Source organism: Urocitellus parryii, chromosome 9 (assembly GCF_045843805.1).
Source record: "Urocitellus parryii isolate mUroPar1 chromosome 9, mUroPar1.hap1, whole genome shotgun sequence".
Classification (NCBI taxonomy): domain Eukaryota; kingdom Metazoa; phylum Chordata; class Mammalia; order Rodentia; family Sciuridae; genus Urocitellus; species Urocitellus parryii.
In genome coordinates, this window is record NC_135539.1 from 7,345,670 (window position 1) to 7,367,286 (window position 21,617).

The following is a 21,617-nucleotide window of genomic DNA, read 5'->3' on the forward strand; positions in this document are numbered from 1 at the left end:
TTGGAGTGTTCACAGCCCTCTCTCATTCATCCACCACTGGCTACTGTCACAGCCCAGGGAGAGGAAAGATGGACTTGGCTCTCAGTCAAGGAAGCACAGAGACCCATGAGCTGTACATCTGTGCAGGGAGGACCCTGACCCCCTCCAAGAGGAGGACTACTCAGGTGCAGGAGGCAGGGGAGGCTCCCAGGTAGAAGGATAGAGGTGTAAAGGCCTTAGGCATTCAAGCAACTGGAGGGCCAGTGTGGCTGCAATAGGTCACATGTTAAGGCGGTTCTGAAGCGGTGATGCAAACAGGTTTGCATGTGGCAGAGCGTGCCTTGGTGGCCACGGGAGGGCTGGAGCGAGGGGCAGCGTCTCGGCTTAACCATGCGGGAGCTGGGGCGCAGCAGCAGGGCTTGCGCTCTCCCTGGGTGCCAGCGTGATCCTCCCCGCAGAGGTGAAGCGAGCCCACGGCACGCCGCCGCCGGTGTCCCCCAAGCCGCCGCCGCCGCCCACGGCGCCTAAACCCTCCAAGACCGTGGCGGGGCTACAGTCGGGCAGCGCCAGTCCATCGCCTGCGCCCTCGCCGGCGCGCCAGCCGCCAGCCGCCCTCGCAAAGCCGGCCAGCACGCCACCCTCACTGACCGCCAGCCCCGCCAAGCCTCCATCCCCGGGTGCGCCCGCGCTGCACGTGCCCACCAAGCCCCCGCGGGCCGCGGCCGCCGCTGCCGCCGGGGCCCCCATTGCCCCCGACGGCGCCTCGCCCGGGGACAGCGCGCGGCAAAAGCTGGAGGAGACGAGCGCGTGCCTGGCGGCAGCGTTGCAGGCAGTAGAGGAGAAGATACGGCAGGAAGACGGGCAGGGCCCGCGGTAGGTGGGGCGCGCCCCTGGGGCTCGGAGGCGGGACGGGGCGGGGCCGGAGGGCGGGGCGAGGCTCGGAGGTGGGCGGGGCCAGAGAGCGGGGCTCCGGGCGCTCCGCCTGGCTCACGCGCGCCGCCCGCAGCCCGTCCGCGGTGGCAGAGAAGAGCACCGGCAGCATCCTGGACGACATCGGCAGCATGTTCGACGACCTGGCGGACCAGCTGGACGCCATGCTGGAGTGAGGCGGCTGCCCATGTCGGGCCCGAGGCGCCCTGGCTCCGGCCTGCACACTGACCTTTACCTCAGGACGGGCAGCTCCGGGCGCGGGCGGACCCGACGCGGGGAGGGCCGTGCTGCCAGCCCCCGCACAAGCACAACTCCCGCCCCTGGCCCAGGCCTAGCCTGCCTAGAGGACCACCGGGCCAGGGGGCCCCAAGGGCTCTGGGCAGACGCGCCGCCCCGCGATGCCCGTCCCTATCTGCTGCTCCCTGTGCAATAACTGCTGGGCCCTGCCGCCCGCGCCAGCCCAGGCTGGTCCCCGTGGGTGCGGGTGAAGAGCAGCCTCTCCCTTGCTCAAGAGAAAAAGGGAGGGGACAGCCGCTGTGGACCCCTCCCCAATCTATGGCACAGCACAGGCCCTTGCCCAGCACAGAACTACCCTTTGGGGGACCTCCGCCAGCCTCTCGGGGCAGCACAAGGGGCAGGGGGCCAAGGTTGGGCCCCAGCATATAAGCTATCAAGAGTATTAATTTATTGGGAATGAGCTGAAGCAGATTTCCCCAGAGAAACAAAAAGGTATAACTTTAACAAATATATATTTAAAAAAAGAAAAAAAAATATTATTGATTCTATAGAAAACCATTTACCAACTGGAAGGACACTGGAATCCAGTTCAAGACAAAAGCTGTCAGGGACCCAGGCCACCCTGTGTCCTTCCCTTCCTTTGCCTGGGAGTGGCCACGGCCCTGACCACTAGCGCACACAGGAGGCTAAGTCCAGGGAGGTTGGGGTTTGGCCCAGGTCTCTTCTGCCCTTCTCTATTGTGACTTCTCTGCGTCTGAAGAACTTGAAGGATGTGCCTTGCTCGCTGATAGTCTGTGTCCTCCATGCCACTGAGACCGTGGGGAGGGCTCCCTCTTGGCTGAGGCCACGTCCTGGGGGTGCTGCTGTGTGGGTGTGCTGTGTGTGCAGCATGGTGAATGGGGCATGTCAGCTGTGCATCAGCAGTGTGGGTGCAGGAGTGTGACAGGCTGCGGGCAGAGGTGCATGAGGGTGCACCACACCCTCCCTCCCCAGGGCCCTGCACTGGCACCAGTCCACCACACTGGAGTTCCCACAGATGCTCTGCTCATGGTCCAAGGCTGTGTTGTGTGGTCATTCTCACCCTCTCTCTTTTCCTCTCCTTTCCCTCCCCCAAAAAGTACTGACTGGTCTCCTCTATTGTGTTTGCTGATCCACAAGTGTTGGACACAACTTTGCCATTTCTTTAAGACAAACAAAAAGAATTAAACCTGAAAACCAGCGACTGTGGTGCCAGCTGGTGGAGGGGGCCTGCTAAGGGGGTATTCAGGCATCAGGCCCCTTCCAACTTTCACACCTGAAGCTTCCCCCTAAGTGGATGTGCTCCCCCCTGGCTTCTTCTTGGTGGGCAACCGAGACTGGGGCTCCAGCAAGTGGGGAGGGATGATTGGGCAGGGAGCTGCTGTCAGCTGTCAATAAACAGCAGAAAACAGAGCTGCCTGGCTCACTCTTTGAGGGTATGTGTGTTGGGAAAAGTGGGGTGTGGGGACTGGAGGCTGGGAGCCAACGGGTGGTGAGCCTCTCCTGCAGGGAGGAAAGGTCCCCCCAACCTCTTTCCCTCAATGCTGTTTTCTGTATATACCAATGTCCTCAGGGCCATGTGTAACCCCTGGCCCCAGGATGTGTCCCAACTCATGGCCACAGTCTGTGCAGCTTTTATTTCAATCAGGAAGTAATCAAATAAATCTATATACAGTCTAAAAACAGTAGAAAAGGTAAGTAAAAAGGCCCATACTCCAGATGGGGTGGGGACAAAGGGTTGGCTGGGCAAGCGTCGTACCTGGCACCCAGAGAAGAGCCTGGGTGTTGCCCTAACCGCAATGAGACAGGGCCGAGTTGAGTAGAGGGAGGTTCACGGAGTGAGGGCAGGGAGGGCACTGCCTGGACACATAACTCTGTCTGCTCCTACAGGGCAGGAAGAAGCTCCAGGGCCATCCCGTGTTGCCAGCTTGGAGTAAAGGCCTGGCCTGAATTCTGTTAGCATGTCCAAACCTGCAAAGAAAGGTCTGTTTAAGGTGCCGCTGTGGCCCAAGGACACTTGTCAGTCACACCTGCCCTACACTGGCACAAACCAGGGGCCACTAGCTCCTCATCCTCTCTGTCCCTCCATTCTGTGCAGCCCCTTTGAATAGTCTGAATCATAGACACTGACCTTCACAGTGCTATCCACAGCTCCTGAGAAGAGCCGGCCCCGGGACACAGCCAATGCAGTCACACTACCCTGGTGGCGCAGTAGGGTCTGGGTGCAGATCATGTTATCCATACTCCAGACCTGGGGGGCACAGGGGATTATGAGGGCCCACCCAAGCCCAGACATCTTCCCTCTGCACCTCCTATTGCTACTGGGCCAGGATGTACCCTGAGGGACCGGTCGTAGGACGCACTGAAGACTTTGGTCTGGTCTGGTGTCGAGATGACTGCCAGGGCATAGACGGTTCCCACATGGCCTGTTAGGGTCCGCACCTGCTCCTTGGACTCGATGTCCCATACCTGAGGGGGGATATGGGACAGGCACAGGCGGTCAGAGAGATCCAGAATGAGGAGAGGATGGGCCCTGAGTCAATCCTGCCCCTGGGTACTCAGTCCTTACATGGATGAGGTTCTCATAGGTGCCACAGACAATGTGGTGATTCGTCACAGCGATGGAGTAGACACTGCCACCAGATGTCTGTAGGACGTGGATGCAGTCGAGGGTCCGGATGTCCCAGATCTACGGGCAATTGTCACCACTTGGTCCAGGCCAAGAGCCTCACCCCCAAGTCTCTGAAGCTCAGATACTAAGGCAGCCTGCCCACCCACCCAGGTTGTGTACAACTGTAGGGGCAGGATAGAGGGAATGCTCAGGGATGGCCTTGCAAGTGTAGCAGAGGGCAAGGCCTTGCCAACAGGGGGTAGCCTGGCACACCTTGATTGTCTGGTAGGAGCCACTGTACAAGTAGCTCTGGGCTGCCACCAGGGCCCGCACCCAGTGGTTGAGGCCTGTGAGCTCCTTCTTCAACTTTAGTTCAGTACCCACGATGTCCCAGACCTGTGGGGATGGCTGTGAGCATAGGCTGGGTCAGTGCCCAGTGCCCTGATGCTGCGCATGTGCACGCACACTCTTGCCTGTACCTTAATGGCCTTCAGGGAGCCACTGAAGAGCATGTTGTGAGAGGACACAAGTGTGCACACAGGGTTGTCATGGGCCCGGATGGTGTTCACCTTCTGCAGGTTCTGGATGTCCCACACCTAAGGTGGTGAAGGCAAGCCTTAGGACAGTCCTGCTGTGTGAAGCCTGGGCAGTGAAGTGGGAGCTGGGCCTCCTCTCCCCATGCCTCCCCCCACTGGCCCCACTCACAATGATAGTGCAATCTGCAGAGCCACTATAGAGCTTGCACCTGGGGAAGCAGAGCCAACAGGTGAGGGAGAGGGAAGATGCCATCCTTTCTGACAATGCCCTGGCTAGGGCCAAGTGAACCAGCATCTTGGCCTGGTGCCAGAGCCTCTGCTGTTTCTGAACCACATCCAGTGTGTGTGGGAACCTTGGAAGTGGCAGCCTAGCCCCTGGTGCCTGCCTGGCAAGCATCTGATAGCCGAGCTGGGCAAGAGTCACCAGCCATTAGCCCCACTGCCAGGAAAACTGCTACAGCTAGTGACCGAGCACCTCTGCCTCTTGATACATACTCACACACATTAAGGCCCACACATGGCCTCCCAACATGAGACCAGAAGTCAGGTCCAGAGAAAAGGCCCTTGCCAGGGAAAAGGAGGTGGCCAGGAGATGCTCCAAATCAGGGCCCTGGCTTGCTAGTGATGCTGATCTCCTGCCTCTGCCCTCTAGGTCTGGCCACCTAAGGTGCACCAGGGCTAGGGTCAGGATCTGTTGGGAGGCCATTGCACTAACACACAACTCTGGAGACAGAACCACCACCCAGGGATCCAGCACCACTCAGGGCTGAGGGTGCCCTAAGGTAGAACAGACACAGCCACACAGGCTGAGCTCATAGCCCATGGGGCCGCAGCAGTGCCTCTTGGTCAGTGGGCACACACATGCCTGGACTCACCCCTGGATGCAGAGAGCTAGCACAATGCCGTCATGGCCCTCTAGCGTCTTCTGGCATTTGTAGGTGGTACAGGTGTCCCATACCTGCAGAGACCAGGGTCAGAGTAGATCCAAGCAGGGTCAGCCCAGTGCCATGGGGCACGATGGCAGGATAAAGAAGCCAGCCATCCGGGGGAGAAGGCCCTGCCTGGGCAGGAACCCACCCACCTTGATGGTCTTGTCAGAGGAACCACTGAAGAGCAGGTCACCCATGGAGTAGACACAGAGACACCAGACAGGGCCCTGGTGGCCTACAAAGGTCCCTTTGCACTTGAAGATCTGCTGAGGGTCATAGGCTGCAGATGCAAGAAGCTGGTGAGGGACCCATGGAGGTCCAGGGAATAGTGTATGGAAGCAGTAGGGGGCCATACTCACATCCTAGGATGCCCATGTTCAGCCTTGCATTGATGTGGGACAGCTCATCCTACAAGGCCAAGAACAGAAGGGAGAGTGGTAAATGGAGTTGCCATGGCCTCTGGTGCAGCCCCCAGGCCTGGGCTGAGCAGAGGTGGCAGCAGCCCTTACCCAAATAGACTTCTAACTCCAACTGATCGGAACAAAGGCCAGTGGGGGAGGCCTGCCTGCTGGGGCCCACCTTCCTGCATCTCACCCACCTGCATGCCCAGCCCACTCACATTCAACATGGATGCATCCCTCCGGAACTCCATGAGGTCCTCACTGAGTTTGCTCTGATTTTCATCCAGGACATCTGCACAGCAGGAGAGAGGGTGTCACTGGCATCAAGAGCAGTGGCTGTACCCTGTACCCTCTGGGTTGGCCCTCACCAAACTTGAGCTCGAGGCTCTTCTCTAGCTGGTCAATCTTCTCAGAGAGCTTGCCCAGCATGGAGCGCAGGAAGGCTATCTCCTGGTCCTTTTGTGCCAGGGCCACATGCATCTCATGGAAGCGGTCATCTGTCTGCTGCAAGAACTCCTTCAGGCCCTCAAACCTGCATGTCTCTAGATGTGTCTCATATGTGTCCTGGTTCCCGATGAAGGTGCACCTGGGGGAACAGGACAGCTGCCCAATTGCCTGCCTGCCAGGACCCCTTCCCTGGCTTCTCTGACCTCAAGAATCCCTTAAAAATCCTCCCCTGCTGTAGCCAACACACACCAGATTCTGCTACCCTCCCACCTGCCTGACCTCCAGCACCCAGCAAGCTACTTCCTGAGAGAAATCCAATCATGCACCCTCAAAGCTCTTCAAAGTTTCCTCTCTCCCTGAAAAATAAAACCCACAGTGCTTATTGGTTTCCCTGCCCTGAAGAGCTGGGCTTCTCTGCCTCTTCTCCCACCCCACCTCTCTCTCTAGTGGCAATTCTAGTCATCTGCTCAAATCTACTCCTGTGTGCTCCTTCCCTGACACTCCAGCTCCTCAACCCATCCAGACCCCTCTCAGTTCCAATGGGAACTCAGTCCCTCCAAGGCAGCTGGACCTCGGCTGTGATGTCAGTCATCAGTGTCCTCGGGACCAGTACACAGGGGCTCTCAGCTGAGGTGTGCTGAGGAGGAATGGGACCCCTACCTGTGCCCTCCCACTCACCCGTACTTGGAGTGAGGACACTTGATGTGCTCGCATTCTTTGAGGTGGGCTTCCAGGTTCATCTTGAGGAGGGGTGGGCAGCTAGGATTGTTGGGGCAGCGCACAGGCCTGTAGTCACAGCTGCCCTCGTGATCCCTGTACAAGAGTAGAACATGGGGCATGTGGGAGGTTAAGCTAGCCAGAGCCACATGGAGCCCCCAGAAACAAAGGTGCTCAGAACTCCCTGGGGGCTGGTGGCTACTTACTTTCGGGCACTAAGCTTGATGGTGAAGGGGCACCCCCGGGGGTCCACCTCGAAGACACTGGGCTTCCCTGCACCCACCACACGGCAGCCGTGCCTGCAGTGGATGAAGAGCTCCCCAATTTGTTCGGCCACTGCGATGTTGTTCACCACCACTGTCAGCTTGGCATTGTCCACAGGACACTTCTCTGGGGGAGGAGGGCATGCTGTTCCCATAGCCTGCCCAGCAACCCCATCCCTGGTAGCTCTGCCCAGTGCAAGCTGAATCCCACTGAGGCAGGAGAGCACAGTGGAAGGACCAGGTAGGTGTGAGCCCACTAAGTGCCTGATCCACCCATCTATGACCTACTGAGGTGCCTGGCACAGGAACAGGTGAAGGGCTGGGCCACCCAGAATGACAAGCAGGTAGTGACAGGCATCTCTCAGATAACCCAATAAAGTCTTTTTTTTTTTTTCCTTTGATGGTGAGGGGGATTGGGGATTGAACTCCGGGGCACTTGATTAGTAAGCCACATCCTTGGCCCTATTTTATATATTCTTTTTTACTCGCTTTTGCCGAGTCTGGCTGTGAACTTGCAATCCTCCTGCCTCAGCCTCCTGAGCTGCTGGCATTACAGGTGTGAGCCACCATGCCCGATAAAGTCTTAAGCAGGGGCAAGGGGCCGAGGGCAAGGAGCAAGGGACAAGGCATGAGGAAGAAACCAGTCTGGGTGGCAACAGTATGGGAACAGCCACTAAGGGGGTAGGAAAAGGTGCTGGTGGGGACAGAGGTCCCCAATAGAGTACAGGTGCTGACTCTGGAAGGCCCCATCCCATACCCACTACATTGAGGTCTGAATCTGGAGACACTGGGAATTCTGGGTCCCACTGCTCCTCTAATGGAGCTCCTGAGCTTGGGCCTTAGTGCCCGCAGCACCACTACAGCCCTTGCAGAGGACACGCATCCCTGGACTGTGGGAAAGATCAGTGCGAAGCCAATAGCCTCTGCTGAGTGGCCAGGGCCACAGATAAGATGAAGGCTCCCCTCCCCTGCTGGGGGATGAGGTGGCTGGGTCTGGACAGGAGGGAAGAACCTACCTGACTTCAAGGCGCATCTTCTACAGAACGTGTGCTGTGGGAATAAAAGACAGATTTGGGGGATGGCTGAGGTCTTCTTCACCCCAAGTCAAAGCCAGTAGCAGCCAGGGTTCATCCCACTCCTTGCCCTGCACCATAGAAGGCACCTACTAGGCAGCCAGATCAGGCCTGTAATCCAAGCCAGGGCTCACAGGAAGGGGCAAGCAGCTGGAATAGGGAGGGAGGGTCCATAGGCAGCCTCACCCCACAGGTGGTGATCACAGGGTCCTTGAATACACCACAGCAGAGTTGGCAGCACAACTTCACCGAGGGCTGCTCAGCAAATACCAGTGGCTCCTGAACCGAGTGGGCAAAAGGTAGGAGAAGGGGAGGTGGGCGGGGGTGCTAACAGGGGCCAAGGGAGCCCCCCTCAGTCTCACCACCCAGGCCGACTGGCCCACCCCTGCCAAGTCCCAAGCTGCTCTCTGGGGCTGGAGGCATCTCAGCTGGGATGTCTTTAGACAGGCTGCTGAGGCCTGGGAGGGCCTTACGAGAACCAAGGAGGGAAAGCAGGGGGTGAGGCCCCCAAAGGCAGGGCTCAAGCAGCGGAGGGGGGGGCCATGTCCAGCAGTGCAGACAGTGTCCACACACACTGTCTGGGCCAGTTCTTGCCTGACTCTTTTCCTAGGATGAAGACCAAAAAGGGCCCCCACCTAGGCTCCACCTGAGCCCCACATTCCCATTGCCCTTCCCTGGGCAACCCTGAGATGGGAGTAGAAAAACCACATCTCAGGGACCCAGCCTGGCCCCTCAAGTTCTGACACGGACCAGAGAGGACCAGAACTCCTGAGCAGACTTGATCCACTCTCTCACTAGGAGCTAGGCTAGTGTGGCCTGAGGGAAAAGAATCCCATGGCCCCAGAGCACAGTGACAGTTCTGAAGACCCTCTACACTGAGCCCACTGCACCTACCGGCTCCTCTTCTTCCTCAGGCAGTGAGAACGTGGAGCGCAAGGACATGCTGGACTCAGAATGCAGGGAGCGGACGGAGATGGCCGAGTCAGAGCGACGAGGGGTGCTGATGGGGGGCTGCACGGAGAGAAGCAGCTCATCAGGGGCTCCATACAAGGTCTGTGCAGTGGGGAAATGGGGCCCAGCACTGCAGAGACTGGAAGGGAGCAGTGTCCCTGGGATACCTGTGAACTAGCAGGTACTTTTGTGGGGGTGGCCACAAGGAGTACATGGGGAGCCAGTGCAGCCTCTGGTCTCCAGCCTGCCCGCTTAATCAGCGGCCTCAGTCCCTGGTGCTGGGCTGCCCACTTAGGACTGCCAACTTTCTTTGTGTAAATGGAGAGACTTCCTGCTATTCAATTCTACGAGGACACACTCGGGCTGCTTCCTGCTTCCTGTGAGGGAATGTAGGCTGCAGAGGGGGTGCTTCCAATAGCCAATCCTGGGGCAGAAAAGAGCCCCTGGATTATTGGATGGAAGGCTGGCCTGGGAGTGGCTGCTGGGCTCCAGGTGCCCACTAGGCTCAGCAGCCTGCCTAGTGTCCTGCCCAGGGGACTCTAGCTCAGCCTGGAATGTTTGCAGAGAAGGCAGGGATAGGTCCCCAGCAAGTCCTGCCTGAGTCTCCTGAGAGAAGGAGGCCAGGGCCTCCCTCAGGTGCCTGTCTGCCTGAGCCTGCACATGAGGGATTGAGGGGGTTTAGGAGAAGGGGACAGGCACTGTTCCTTCCTCCTTTCTGGGCCTCGGCCTGGAAACTTTCAGAAGTTTCCCAGAGCTGATGCTCTCTTAAGCCCTTCCTTCTGGGGTGACAGAAGCTTGCAGTCTCATTCCTTGAGTCACTACCTTCAGGAAGCAGCATATGCACACTGCAGGTCAAAGTCCTCCAGGCCTGGGCCTAGCTGCCTCTGCAAAGCCTCTGTCCAGCATGGAGGTGGACAAGTTGATCATCTCCCTGCCAGCCTGGGTGTGAAACCCCATGGTACAGAGGCATAGCCAGTCCCAGGGCCAGACATCCCCAAGCGGGTGGCAGTGAAAGCAGAACCAGAAGGGAGCAGCCATAGAGCTCCACTCTCCTCTGCCTACCATTGGTGGACTTCTCTCAGGACCCAAATCTCCTGAGCACAGGGGTAGGCTGGGGGCTGCCTACAGGCCCAGAGCAAACACAGAAGGTGCTCACATTTCTTTAAGGCTACTATGATCCACTGGATGCTCTGTAATTATCTGAAACCAGAGAAACAGTGAATCTACTTCCTCCAAGGCCCAGGCTGGCTGGTCAGAGGTCATAAATGAAGACAGAGGCAGGCAGAGGCCCAAGTGTGCCTATTCAATTGATTAGAATTTTCTCTATTAACAAGGAAAACAAATCCTGGCCTTTCAGAATGAGGAGAAGCCTTCGGTCCTGAGAAGGCCTGGCTGAGCTGGGAGAACCAGCCAAAGGCCATCAGCAAAGCTGCTGTACCAGCAAGGCAAGGTAAAGCAGAGAGCAGGCCCAGAGGAAGGCCAGTTTGCTGCCCAGTACTGTTGGGGTTGGCCTCTGTCTCTGGAAGGCCCAGAGCCCAGAAACGAGCACCAATGACCTGACAGGGAATGGCCAGCATGACCCTGGCTACTGTGCTGGACAACAGCCCCTAGCCCAAGTGTCTTAAACTCCTCCCTCCCTCACATGGCCAGGAACAGGGCTCTCTAGCACCCCTGCACTCATCTGGGGCCTCAGAGGACCCCTGCTTCTGTTGACCCCACAGCTTAGGTCCATGTACCTTTCCTCACCTGCTCTCTCTCTCCCCAGTAGGGACACCTCTCTCAACTCCCTGCCTACCCAGCAACCCACTCTCTACCCAGCAAGAGCACAGGCTTCAGGAACATGGATTTTACCTGGTCATTCTCCTGACTGAACCTTCTGTGGATCCCATCTCACTTGAGACAGAGCCTAATGTGTCTTGTCCTGGCCCTCAGGTGCCACACCCTCCAGCCCAGTCCCTCAAACTGGCTGTTCCTGTCACCACCATCTGGTTAATGGGGCCTCCTTTTTGTCCTAGGGACTTGCTAAGTGTGCTCAGGCCTCAGGGTGTCTACACATTTTTTGCTCTGCCCTAGTGTCAGCACTTCTTGGGCCCTGGGCCCCAGGAAAGAGATTCTGAAGGAAGGTGGGGACCTACCATGGTGTCCTCCTCATCCCGTGGGGAGTAGGCGAGGGTGCTGGAAGAGGAAGGTGTTCTGCGGTGCTGCTTGTAAGTACTGGTCCCATCGGCTGCCAAGAAAAGAGGAAAGAGGCCCAGAGCTATGGAGGTGGGCTGCTGCAGGAAGGCCTGACCATGCTGTGCTGGACCTGACTGGCAGAGCCTGTGCAGCATGTGGGTCCCTGGGGGCTATTTCTAGCTCTTGGCCTTCTCCAGGTACAAGAGGGTGCAATAACAGGGTGGGTAGCTGGAGTTACCCCCAATATCAAACCATGCAGGGAGCATGGCTGTGGAGCTCACCCTGCCCATGGACAGGCCCAGAACTAAGTCTGGACACTCCTGGCCTAGCCCTGCCTACCCTTGGAAGGGGCCTTCTTTTATTTTTTTTTTTAATTTTTTATTTTTTTTAAAGAGAGAGTGAGAGAGGGAGAGAGAGAGAGAATTTTAATATTTATTTTTTAGTTATCGGCCGACACATCTTTGTTTTTTTGTATGTGGTGCTGGGGATCAAACCCGGGCCGCACGCATGCCAGGTGAGCGCGCTACCGCTTGAGCCACATCCCCAGCCCCGAGGGGCCTTCTTTTAGAGCCTCCACAAGGTCCCATCAACCCAGCCTGACCTGGGCTACTCCATACCCCGCTGAAGTGCATAGCCAGTACCAAGTGATTACACCTAAGATCACTGGCAGGAGTGTTTGAACTTCAAGGTAACTGCCAGCTGAATTGTCTGACAGCCTTGGTTCACAGGAAACATGCACAGACAGGCCAAGGGCATGTAGTAGGGCCAAGACAGTATACTGATGGTCTGGGTCCTCCCACCCCTCTTCCTGGCACAGTCAGAACTAGGAAGCAGCCCCAGCCATTTTAACTTCCCCAGTGAAGGTGCTCAGCACCCTCCCTCCTCCTACCCATATCATCCCTGCTATGCCTGAGCAAGAAGGCAGGACTGCCCTGAGAAGCAGGGCTGGGAAAGGCCACCTCATGGGCCCCACACTCCCTTCACTGGATGCACTGGAGTGGCTCCTATTAGCCTCAGGCCCAGCCAGGTCCAGACAGCACAACAACCAGCCCCAAGGCCTCAGGTCAAGATCCGGCCTTCAACTGCCTGCCTTGTGACTGGGCCTCTGTTTTCCTATCTGTCACAAGAGTGGCCAGATAAGGCAACTACTATTGCTTTACTGATGAGCTCCAACACACCCTTGCCACTAAGGACAAGGGTGCAATAGCCCATGTTCCCCTCTGTTCCCAGAACTTTTTTTTTTTTTTTTTTTTTTTAAAGAGAGTGAGAGAGGGGAGAGAGAGAATTTTTTTAATATTTATTTTTTAGTTCTCGGCAGACACAACATCTTTGTTGGTATGTGGTGCTGAGGATCGAACCCGGGCCGCACGCATGCCAGGCGAGCGCGCGACCGCTTGAGCCACATCCCCAGCTCTGTTCCCAGAACTTTTGACAGCTGTAACAGGCACTGTGCACTCTCCAAAGGTAGATGAGCAATCTCTTGGGTGGGTGATTAGGAGTGATGTTTTCTTTTTTCCTTAGAAAAAAGTCACATGAGCCAGGTGTAGTGGCATACACTGTAACCCCAGAGGCTTGGTAGGCTGAGGCAGGAGAATTGTGAGTTCAAAGTCAGCCTCAGCAACTTAGCAAGACCCTAAGCAACTCAGTGAGACCCTGTCTCTAAATAAAACACAAAAAGGACTGGGGATGTAGCTCAGTGGTTGAGTGCCCCTGGGTTTAATCCCCAGTACCAAAAAACAAAAACAAACCCAGCCACATGAGAAGAAAAGCAGCCTTTTTAGAGCCCCTAAGGGTCACCCAGTAGCAGGAGGAGCTGGCATGAGAAGGCTCATCAGGTCTATCCAGGGGAGACCATGGGAAGGCAATTAAAAACCAATTGGCTGGCACAAACCTAAAAGCACAGCACCAGAAAGGCAAGAGAACACACTCTTGCCCAGAGTCCTGGACCTGAGAAAAGGGCACTGGCCCCACACCTTCAGGAAGGACACTATATCTGTAGTGTCCTACAATCGCAGACCACAGTGCTGGGGTTAAGGGTCATGGATCACCACCAAGAAAGGATCCACGACACTCATGACTTGCTGGAGGCTAGGAGATGGGCTGAGGATGAGCCAGCCCCAAGTAATGTTGAGAAGGATTGGGTGGGCTGGTGGTGCCGCCAGCGAAGTCAGAAGAGCCCTCCTGGGAGTGGTGCTAGGAAGAAAGGGAAGGACAATGCCAGGGGACGGGAGAAAAGGATGCACGGCAAAGGCTGAGGTGTTGGAGCAGGATGGCCTGGCTTCCGCCCAGCCAGGAGACATGGCAAGCAACAGAGGCCGGAGGCTGCCGGTACCTTCTCCAGGACCAGTGCCTGCCTCACTAGGAAGGCTGGCCTGGGAGGGGCCAGATTCCTCCTACTCACAGGCTCACCTTTCGTGATGGTGGTGACTGCCGAGAAGGCGGGTCCAAAGGTTGTTTCCATTCTGGTCTAGGAGAAAAGGAGGAGCCTTGGCCTTGTCCCCGGAGAGAATGTGGACATGCACTAACACACTTACCCGCAGACGGGTGTACTTATGTAGGGATACCCAACACCATGCTTGGGAGGCATCCCTGCTTGCAGGCCTGCTGAGCAGGGGTTACTCTGGAAGCTCTGCAGTCAGTGCCAATGACTGGAGCATGGGTATAGAAGAGGGCAGACCCTCACCCTTGGGCGCCCCTTACCCCGGTGCTGAGGTCTGGGGAGGGAAGGTTGGCAGGACCCCCAGAGAAGCGGTTGTAGCGGGCGCTCTTGCCTGAGCTCATGCTCTAGAGAGGCATCCAGGGTCCTTGGGCAGCGTTCCCTGTGGATGGAACACAGATAAAGGACTGAAAAGTGGGGGCCTAGTCCCTGGCCGTCTGCCAAGCTGCCCCCGCATGATGGGCCTGCCTTAGCCAGTACACCACAGGAAACACTGTGGCCTGTTCCTCTCTAATACCAACAAGAGTGACAGATAGGGAAACAGAGCTGCAGGGAGGCGGGCCCTCAATTTTACCAGTCCTCAAAGCCTAGTCCTCCTAAAAGCCCACCCAGCTCTGCTCCAGAGGTAGGGAGTCCTCCAGCTGTGCTGTCACAGCTGGTCACTTCTAGACAGGTTGCTCTGCAGGCTGAATGTCCCTGGTTCCAAGCCTGGAGCTCAGTGGGCATTCTCTACCAGCCCACTGGGCTTTGTCCAGGGTGTAACACACATTAGACCTAGTCCACAGGGACCAGGGCAAGAAGAATGTTGTTTCCTACCATGGCAGGTTCTGTCAGGACCTGGCCAGACAGCAAGGACTCTGGGAGAAACCGTGGGGTGAAATAACTGGAGCCCAACTTTGCCCACACACAATCACATGAAGAAAAGTCACAGAAGAGAGTGGAGCCTCAGCTCTTGACCCAGGTCACCCACACCCCTGACTGTGCCACTCAGGGCTCAAATGCTGGGGAGGCAGGGAGAAGGTATGTGGGAAGCATAGGAGGTCCACCAATGACAGAGCCTGGGGTGGGCCTGAGTGATCTTACCCCTCAGCAGGCCAGACCTACAGGGAAGAAGGAAGATTAGAGAAAAAAGAAAACACAGACAATAGGTCATACTCAGGACAGGTCCTGGCAACAGAGCAATCTCAGGCTGAGACAAACCCTACCTTGTGGCAGCCCAGCCAGCCACATCCCTGCAGGGGCACAAGCACTGCCAGAGGACGCACCCTCCCAAGCAGTCACTCTTAGGACTAGCAGCCTAGAAGTTAGGAGCCTATAAGGGTGGTGCTAGGATGGCACCATGTCCTGCCATGGAGCAGCAGCTGTGGTTAGAGCCACGAAGCTCCAGCAGATCTCCCCATAGGGAAGAAGGCCACACACCAGGACCGTACCATGAGGCACACATGTGCTCAATGACTTCAAAACCAGCTTTCTACTTCGGGGCATGACAGCAGAATGCCCACCTCAGGGTCCAAAGCAGCAACCGGTTCCTGAGAAACTACTCCCAGCCCCACACCCAGGAGGTGGGAGAAACAGTTTCTGCCCCATGCTATGATAATATAGCACATGGGCAGCCTCGCTGCTTCCAGCACCTTGCCTCCCTCCTCCCACTCCAGTCACCTGCCAGCATACCCTTGGCTCCATAGCATCCATCTCCTCCCTCCCACTGCACCAGCCCCATTACCCAGCAAAAACTACCCCACCCAATACTCCTAGACCCAACTGAAACTCCAGGGCTTGGCTGTGTGCCTCAAACTAGGCTCTCTGGGGAAGGGCAACTGAGCTCAAAGGAGGTGTCCCTGGGGCAAAGATGTGAATATGGCTTGTTCTGCCCCAACATGTGTCTACTCCTAGCCCCCAGCACCACTGCTGGCTTCCTTGCTAATCAGGAAGGCCCAGGACAGCTGGCCAGGGTTCAGCTTGCTACCTAGCCATCCTGAACCCAGGGCCTGGAGAACTCACATTAAGGTGGCTCACAGGCAGCATTAGGAGACACTGACCTGGATTTCACAAACCCATCTTGCTCTCTCACTGATAGCTTCCAGGGCCACAAGGCCAACTGCAAACTCCAGCAGCCAGGACCCCAGCAGGTACTCCCCCAGGTTCTCAGAGAGGCTGCCTACCCAGGAGGACTGCCCAACACCCCACCCGTTGTTCCAGGCTGGGAGAGCAGGGACTGGCTTCTCTTCACTCTGAGGTGAGGTAAACAGAAAGGCACGCAGGGCAACATGCAAATCAGCCGGAAAGTCCCAAAGACCAATAGCGGCCAAGGCTACAGCACGACATAGCGGTGGTGGGAGAACTTACAGGACTGGCCCAGAAGCCACGCTGGGCAGGAAAGGAGGGAGGCAGACTGCTGGGCCTGGGAAGTTGTTTCCCAGATCACAAGGGCCCAGCCCCAACCAGGGATTGGGGGTAGGCAGGACCCCGGCTGGAGTCCAGCACCCCCATCTGTGTGCCCTGCCTGGAAGGCAGCAATCCATCATCAGCATCTCCAAATTGAGCAAGATGCTGAGACCTCCCCTTAGCCCAGTCCCCCCAGGGACTGAATTTTGCAATAACTGTCTTCCCCGGAGTCCCGGGCCCAGACTCCAGACAGCAGAGAGGCTCTGCAGGACAAACCCCTGGGAAGCAGATGCTGAGCAGCTCGGCACCCAGATGGCTGGCAGCACAGGGAAGCTGTGTCCTGGGTATGCCCTGGCCCCCCAGAGTGGGGGTGGGGTGCCTTTTCCTCACTGCTGAGGTTCTTGTTGGCAGGAAGTTGTCATCCAGAGTAAGAATTTGCCAGCGGTTCTCTGCCTCCTGGAAGCCTGGCCACCCTGGTCCTCTAGTTCCCAGTGCTGGGAAGTGGGAAACAGCTGTCCTCAGGACTGGTCCCTCTTCCAAACTAGGAAAAACCTTAATGAGTGGGCTAAAAAAGGCTTTCCCCATCAGTTCCCTGCCCCTCCTTTTCAAGTCCAAGGATCATCTGTCTGTCTGTCAGCAGGGAACAGAACAGGTATTCTTTTCTTTCTTCTTTTTTGGTGGTACTAAGGATTGAACCCTTGAACCCAAGGGTGCTCTACCACTGAGTTATATTCCCAGTCCTTTCCATTTTTATTTTGAGACAAGGTCTCACTAAATTGCCCAGGTTAGACTTGAACTTGTGATTCTCCTTTCTCAGCCTCCTGAGTTACAGGGATTAGAGATGTGCACTACAGCACCTAGCAGGATTCTATCTTTTAAAGAGGAAAGACCCCAGAAGAAACGGTGCTGTCTACCTTGGCTGTCACCAGTTGGTAAATGTGACCCAAGGGTACTCAGGGTTCTGAGGCAGGGTGGGGTAGGTATGTGCAAACAGGGCAGAGCAGTCTCTCTTCCCCTAGTCTCTGCTCCACCAAATCCTCCACCTGGGGCAACCTCACTTGAGTTTGGGGTAGAGGCCCAGAGATTTTTGCCCATTCATTTCTATATCCAAGGGAGTTCTTCAGATCCTGGGGGCACTCCCTGGCCAATAAGACCTTCCTCTCTGCACACATGGAATGCAGCAACTCCTCTTCTAGAAACCCTGATCAGGAGGGTAAGGCCCTTTCCTTTTGCCCCCAGGAGGGAGTGCTTGGAGCCCCACAGCACAAGATCTGCTAGGTATCATGCTTGGGGATTGGGGGAGTGAGAGACAGGTCTCTAATCCTTTTCCCTTGGGACAAACCCTGAGGAGATCTAGGTCAGGCTTGGCCAGGATCCTTGCCTACTTGGACTCTATGGCTGGCAGCAGGGGGAGTGGACAGCCCGGGTGGGCCCTGTTGGAGAGAGGGGCAATGGAGGGAGTCTACAGATCCAACTCCCTACTAAAGCCAAGCCTACAATTAGGGCACTCCTCCTGCATCCTCAAGGGATTGGGGTAGGGATGGCCCTATCCATTGAATATCATGTGCTAAGCCCTGAAGGAAGCAGGCACACCCTGAGAGTCCTCTTAGGCTTATAACCACCTTGAGAAGAGCCTAGGATGGGTCCACAGGCCTTAGCAAGCCTGAGCTGTGGGTGGCCAATTGGCTGGACAGCAGCCAAAGTTCCAAGCATGGCTCTTTGAATCATGGAGCCAGCCTAGGGGACCCACAAACCATCCCACAAGCCGTCCAACCCCTGGGTCAGCCCCTGCCTCAGCTCTCCTGGCCCAAGCCCAGGTCCAGCTGCCAAACCCTATAGAAACAGTCCTGGTTGCCATTGCAAAGCCACATGCACTTCCCTGTCTCTTTTCCCAATGTCCCTTTAGCACATCTTTTCCATCCCAGACAGGCAGGGTGTAATGTCCAGAATCTCTGCAGCATCCCTGTTTTGCCTGCTTCAGGCCTGAGGATCCCCTCAGAACCTCTGTAGGCCCTGCGCAGAGGCCCATTTGGCCCCTCTCCCCTCCTAGCCCCTGTCCTCACCTTGCCTTTTCTGTTTCCTGCACTCACAGACCCAACTATATGGAAGCCCGGTAAACAGCCTTCCCTTCCCAGGGCTCTACACCCTTGCACCTTACACCCAGCTTCCAGGCCTGTCCTGCCCAAGCCAAGCCCTCTAGCATACATGGCTCCCTCTGCTAAAGGAAGGGAAGGACCCTGCTCAGTAGCCAGTAGCCAGGCTCCAACCCCACTGCAGTAGGAATGGGCTTTGCTGTCCTACCTGCCCCTGGCCTCAACCTGCCATCCTTTCTTTCCCAGATCTCTTGATTGTCTATGGTGTGGCGACTGGACACCCCTTAGTCTTGGATTTCTGCAAGGCTGCCCCTTCTGCCTGGGTGCTCCTGGGGACAGATTCACCTCCACTCTATATCCTTCTGCCTAGGACTCTGAAGCACCAGGTCCTGTATCATCAGCACCAGCCCCTGGTGGCCTTTTCCTTCCTCATCTGCTTACCTGGCAGCATGTTCCTCCAAGGGCAGCACCTTCTATCCTGGGACTGTCATGCTAGGGACACAGAGGTCTCTGTCAAAGGGCAAGGGGTAGGTGGATCCCCCTCCAAGGGTCCCTCCTAACTGAGCCCTCCAGAGGGCTGATGAAGAGTTAGATGCCCACGTCCTGGTAAGGTCAGGCCTGTGAGCAACTTGGTTCAGAGCAAAATAAGTCCAGCTGATATCTCATGGGATTGGGTACATGTGTTCCTACGGACCCCTGAAGGTGTCCATCAGAGATATGGTGAGTGACAGAGTTGTCAAGTCCACAGACTCAGACATATCTGAGTTAAAGGGCACCCCTGACTCTAACAGATATGTGACTGGGTAACAGTCATCTTTATAAGACAGAGTAAAGATGTACCCACACCTAAAAGGAGCCTAAGAGTTAACAATATGATTAAGAATGAAGGCTCTGCTAACAGTGGTTCCTTTCTGAGAGCTGTGAAAAATGAAGGCTGGCCCATGGACCCAGCCAGCAGCCAGTCATGCCAAGGCTGACCCAAGCCCTGTTCCTTCTGCTTTTTCCATGACTGCCAGCAAACCTCGGAGCCCCACTGCAGCTTTGAGGCAGCCAAGCAGAGCCAGAGTGGCTAAATCAGAGTCCAGGCTGCCTGCATCTTCTGACCAGCAAAGCCCTTCAGCTGCATCTTCTTTCCATTTCCTGCACCAGGCATATTTTTCATCCAGCCAGCTGGTTGAGGCTCACACCCACTGGGTGCTGGAGAGCAGAGACATGCTGATGGCTTTATGTAAGTTCGACCCTTCAGGAGCTGGAAGTCCACTAGTCTCCATTCAGTCTGCCAAAGGCACTTCTCAGTGGGTACTGAAGACCCCATCTCCATTCATTTCCAAATCCCTTGACATAGTGCCACAGGGAGTTATTTCAAGGAAACTCTCAGGTTGGGGCACCACCCTGGCTGCTTCTTTGTGGACTGTCTCCTCCTCAGCCAAACTGCACATATCCCTACTCCCCCTGTGGCAGCTTCTAGCTCCCTGAGACTGCTGCAAATAGGTACAGAAACCTCAGGAATCAGAGACTGGGGTTCCATGGAGAGAAATGAATTCCCAGAGAGGCCAAGCAGGGATTTATAGCAGGGGGTGTGCCTAACACAAATCCTCAGAAAAGGGACTGGGGAAGGGAAAGGCCTAAAAGGAAGAAGTAAAGGAGGCCATAAGCCTGTTGAAGGCAAAGGGTGAGTATCCCAAAGGAGAGGAGGTGTGTGAAGGGTGCTGACAAGAGGGTGCAGATGGGCTGGGCAGATGGAACCCCTAAGCATGTGAGTCTTAAGAGTAGGGTAGAATTCCACCTGACTCAGTCCCAGCTGACCACCTTGGCCTTGCTCAAGACAAGGAGGCTTGGGCAATTAGACTCCAAAGAGGACTAGGAGACATTGGCCCAGCCTCTTCATTCTCTTCTGTCTCCACTGAATTCCCAAATCCACCTTCACATACAATCAGGAGACTCCCAGACTTACACCTGATCCATCTCCTGAGTTTCACGTCCTCCCCAGTTAGCTTGTACGCCGAATAAAATTCCCACCCTGCACTGTGAAGCTGTCCTGCCTCCTTCGCCTCACCTTTCCACCAAGCCCATTCTCACTCTGGGTCTTTGCTCGCCTTGCTCCCTCTGCTTGGAATGCTCCTCCAGCAATGTCCCAGGACTGACTGCTTCTTCACCTGATCTTTGGTCAATTGTACAGCACTCATCCCCATTCAGGAACCCTCAATACTCATTTTCTCAGCGTCCTGTTTCTCTCATGATATATCACGACTCCTCATGTTTTTGTGTACTGTCAATCCTTCCCTCCTCTCTACACCAGGAGTTGTGCCGGATGGGTTGCAACCCAGGAGGCATTTGCCAACGTCTGGAGACATTTCTGTTGTCACGGGGTTGGGGGTTACTGGCTTCCAGTAAGAAGCTAGGGATGTTGTTCCACATCCTACAACGCACTGGACAGTCCCTCCAAGCAAAGAACGATTCAGCCCGAATTGTTAATAGTACGGAGGGAGGGGAACCCTGCACCAGAAGAGCTTATGAGACTGGGATCCCGTCCTCCGCTGTCTCCCAGACGCCTACAACAGTGACTGGTGCCCAGATGAAGCTCAATGAGTACAAGAAGAGAAGAACCAGGGAATGCAGGAGCGCACCGACCGGCGGCCCAGCGGCGAGGCAGACCGCCGCACCGACGCGGAGACCCCGGCCCGTGTAGGCCCCGCCCCCCAGGCCGGGCCCCCTCTGGACCGCGCGGCCCCTCGGCGCTAGCCCCGCCGCGGCACTGACACTCACCCGCCCGCGGCTGCCCGGGAGCGGCAGCGCCATCCGCTCGCTTCATCGTGCCCCCGCGGCCATCGGCCGGGAAAGGGACTGGAGGCTCGATCCGGAAGCGCTCGGGCGCGGGGCCCGCCGGGACTTGTAGTTCGCCAGATCTCGGCTGGCTCATGCGCGGCGCTCCAGAAACTACGACTTCCGGCGGCTCCGAAGCCGCTAGGCGGCTTTTGAATCGCTCTATGTGCAGACCAATATCTGATTGGCTCTCTGCACCCGTCACTCACAGTTAGGCTCAATGGCCTCCGCCAAAGGGAGGAGCTCGCCGGACGTTGGTGGTGCAGGCCTGTAGTCGACGAACTCGGGCGGTTGAGGCGGGAGGATCGAGTTCAAGATCAGCCGGAGTAAGAGAGCGAGACGACGTCGTCTCAAAAAAGAAGCAAATAAAAAGGTGGAGCTTCGGTTCTCACCCCGAGAGACCGCCCGGCAAAGAAATGCTATGGCATAATTAGTGAAAACATGGCATGATTGGCGGAGGCGCAGCCTATCGCAGGTGAGGGAAGGCGGGAACTTCCGCCGGGTTGCCCAACCACAGAGGTGGGGCAGTTTCTATAAAAGCTTGTGCCTCGCGCGCAAGCTTCCTTTTGGGGTCTAGTTCGAGGTTGGAGAGTTTAGCCGCTCAGATTGGGT

At 56.4% G+C, this 21,617-nt stretch overlaps 2 protein-coding genes across 10 annotated transcripts in view; one reads left to right on the forward strand and one right to left on the reverse strand.

Annotated features, from left to right (window-relative positions):
• Caskin1 (CASK interacting protein 1) overlaps nucleotides 1–1,085 on the forward strand; it is a 15,745-nt gene extending 14,660 nt beyond the window's left edge. For both annotated transcript variants that reach the window (XM_026385410.1, XM_026385411.1), the window contains 2 exons: nucleotides 438–852; nucleotides 986–1,085. In XM_026385410.1, coding sequence (XP_026241195.1) covers nucleotides 438–852; nucleotides 986–1,085 — 515 coding nt within the window. The remainder of the gene's footprint in view (nucleotides 1–437; nucleotides 853–985) is intronic.
• Nucleotides 1–21,120, reverse strand: part of Traf7 (TNF receptor associated factor 7) — a 23,333-nt gene extending 2,213 nt beyond the window's left edge. The window contains exons 1-21 of one of the 8 annotated variants that reach the window (XM_026385418.2): nucleotides 20,949–21,037; nucleotides 14,039–14,086; nucleotides 13,677–13,734; nucleotides 11,228–11,319; nucleotides 9,036–9,152; nucleotides 8,328–8,420; nucleotides 8,085–8,118; nucleotides 7,012–7,195; nucleotides 6,767–6,901; nucleotides 6,010–6,227; nucleotides 5,860–5,933; nucleotides 5,600–5,648; nucleotides 5,393–5,520; nucleotides 5,187–5,269; nucleotides 4,481–4,520; nucleotides 4,255–4,371; nucleotides 4,049–4,171; nucleotides 3,734–3,853; nucleotides 3,502–3,633; nucleotides 3,296–3,415; nucleotides 1,717–3,135 (exon numbers count right to left, since the gene is read on the reverse strand). In XM_026385418.2, the coding sequence (XP_026241203.1) occupies nucleotides 3,121–3,135; nucleotides 3,296–3,415; nucleotides 3,502–3,633; nucleotides 3,734–3,853; nucleotides 4,049–4,171; nucleotides 4,255–4,371; nucleotides 4,481–4,520; nucleotides 5,187–5,269; nucleotides 5,393–5,520; nucleotides 5,600–5,648; nucleotides 5,860–5,933; nucleotides 6,010–6,227; nucleotides 6,767–6,901; nucleotides 7,012–7,195; nucleotides 8,085–8,118; nucleotides 8,328–8,420; nucleotides 9,036–9,152; nucleotides 11,228–11,319; nucleotides 13,677–13,728 (1,926 nt within the window). In that variant the 5' untranslated portion in view covers nucleotides 13,729–13,734; nucleotides 14,039–14,086; nucleotides 20,949–21,037 and the 3' untranslated portion in view covers nucleotides 1,717–3,120. Of the gene's footprint in view, nucleotides 1–1,716; nucleotides 3,136–3,295; nucleotides 3,416–3,501; nucleotides 3,634–3,733; nucleotides 3,854–4,048; nucleotides 4,172–4,254; nucleotides 4,372–4,480; nucleotides 4,521–5,186; nucleotides 5,270–5,392; nucleotides 5,521–5,599; nucleotides 5,649–5,859; nucleotides 5,934–6,009; nucleotides 6,228–6,766; nucleotides 6,902–7,011; nucleotides 7,196–8,084; nucleotides 8,119–8,327; nucleotides 8,421–9,035; nucleotides 9,153–11,227; nucleotides 11,320–13,676; nucleotides 13,735–13,967; nucleotides 14,087–15,743; nucleotides 15,921–20,948 lie in introns of those variants that run through there. The other 7 variants (XM_026385421.2, XM_026385414.2, XM_026385419.2 and 4 more) reach the window with 7 other exon arrangements.
• Nucleotides 21,121–21,617: the final 497 nt, after the last annotated feature.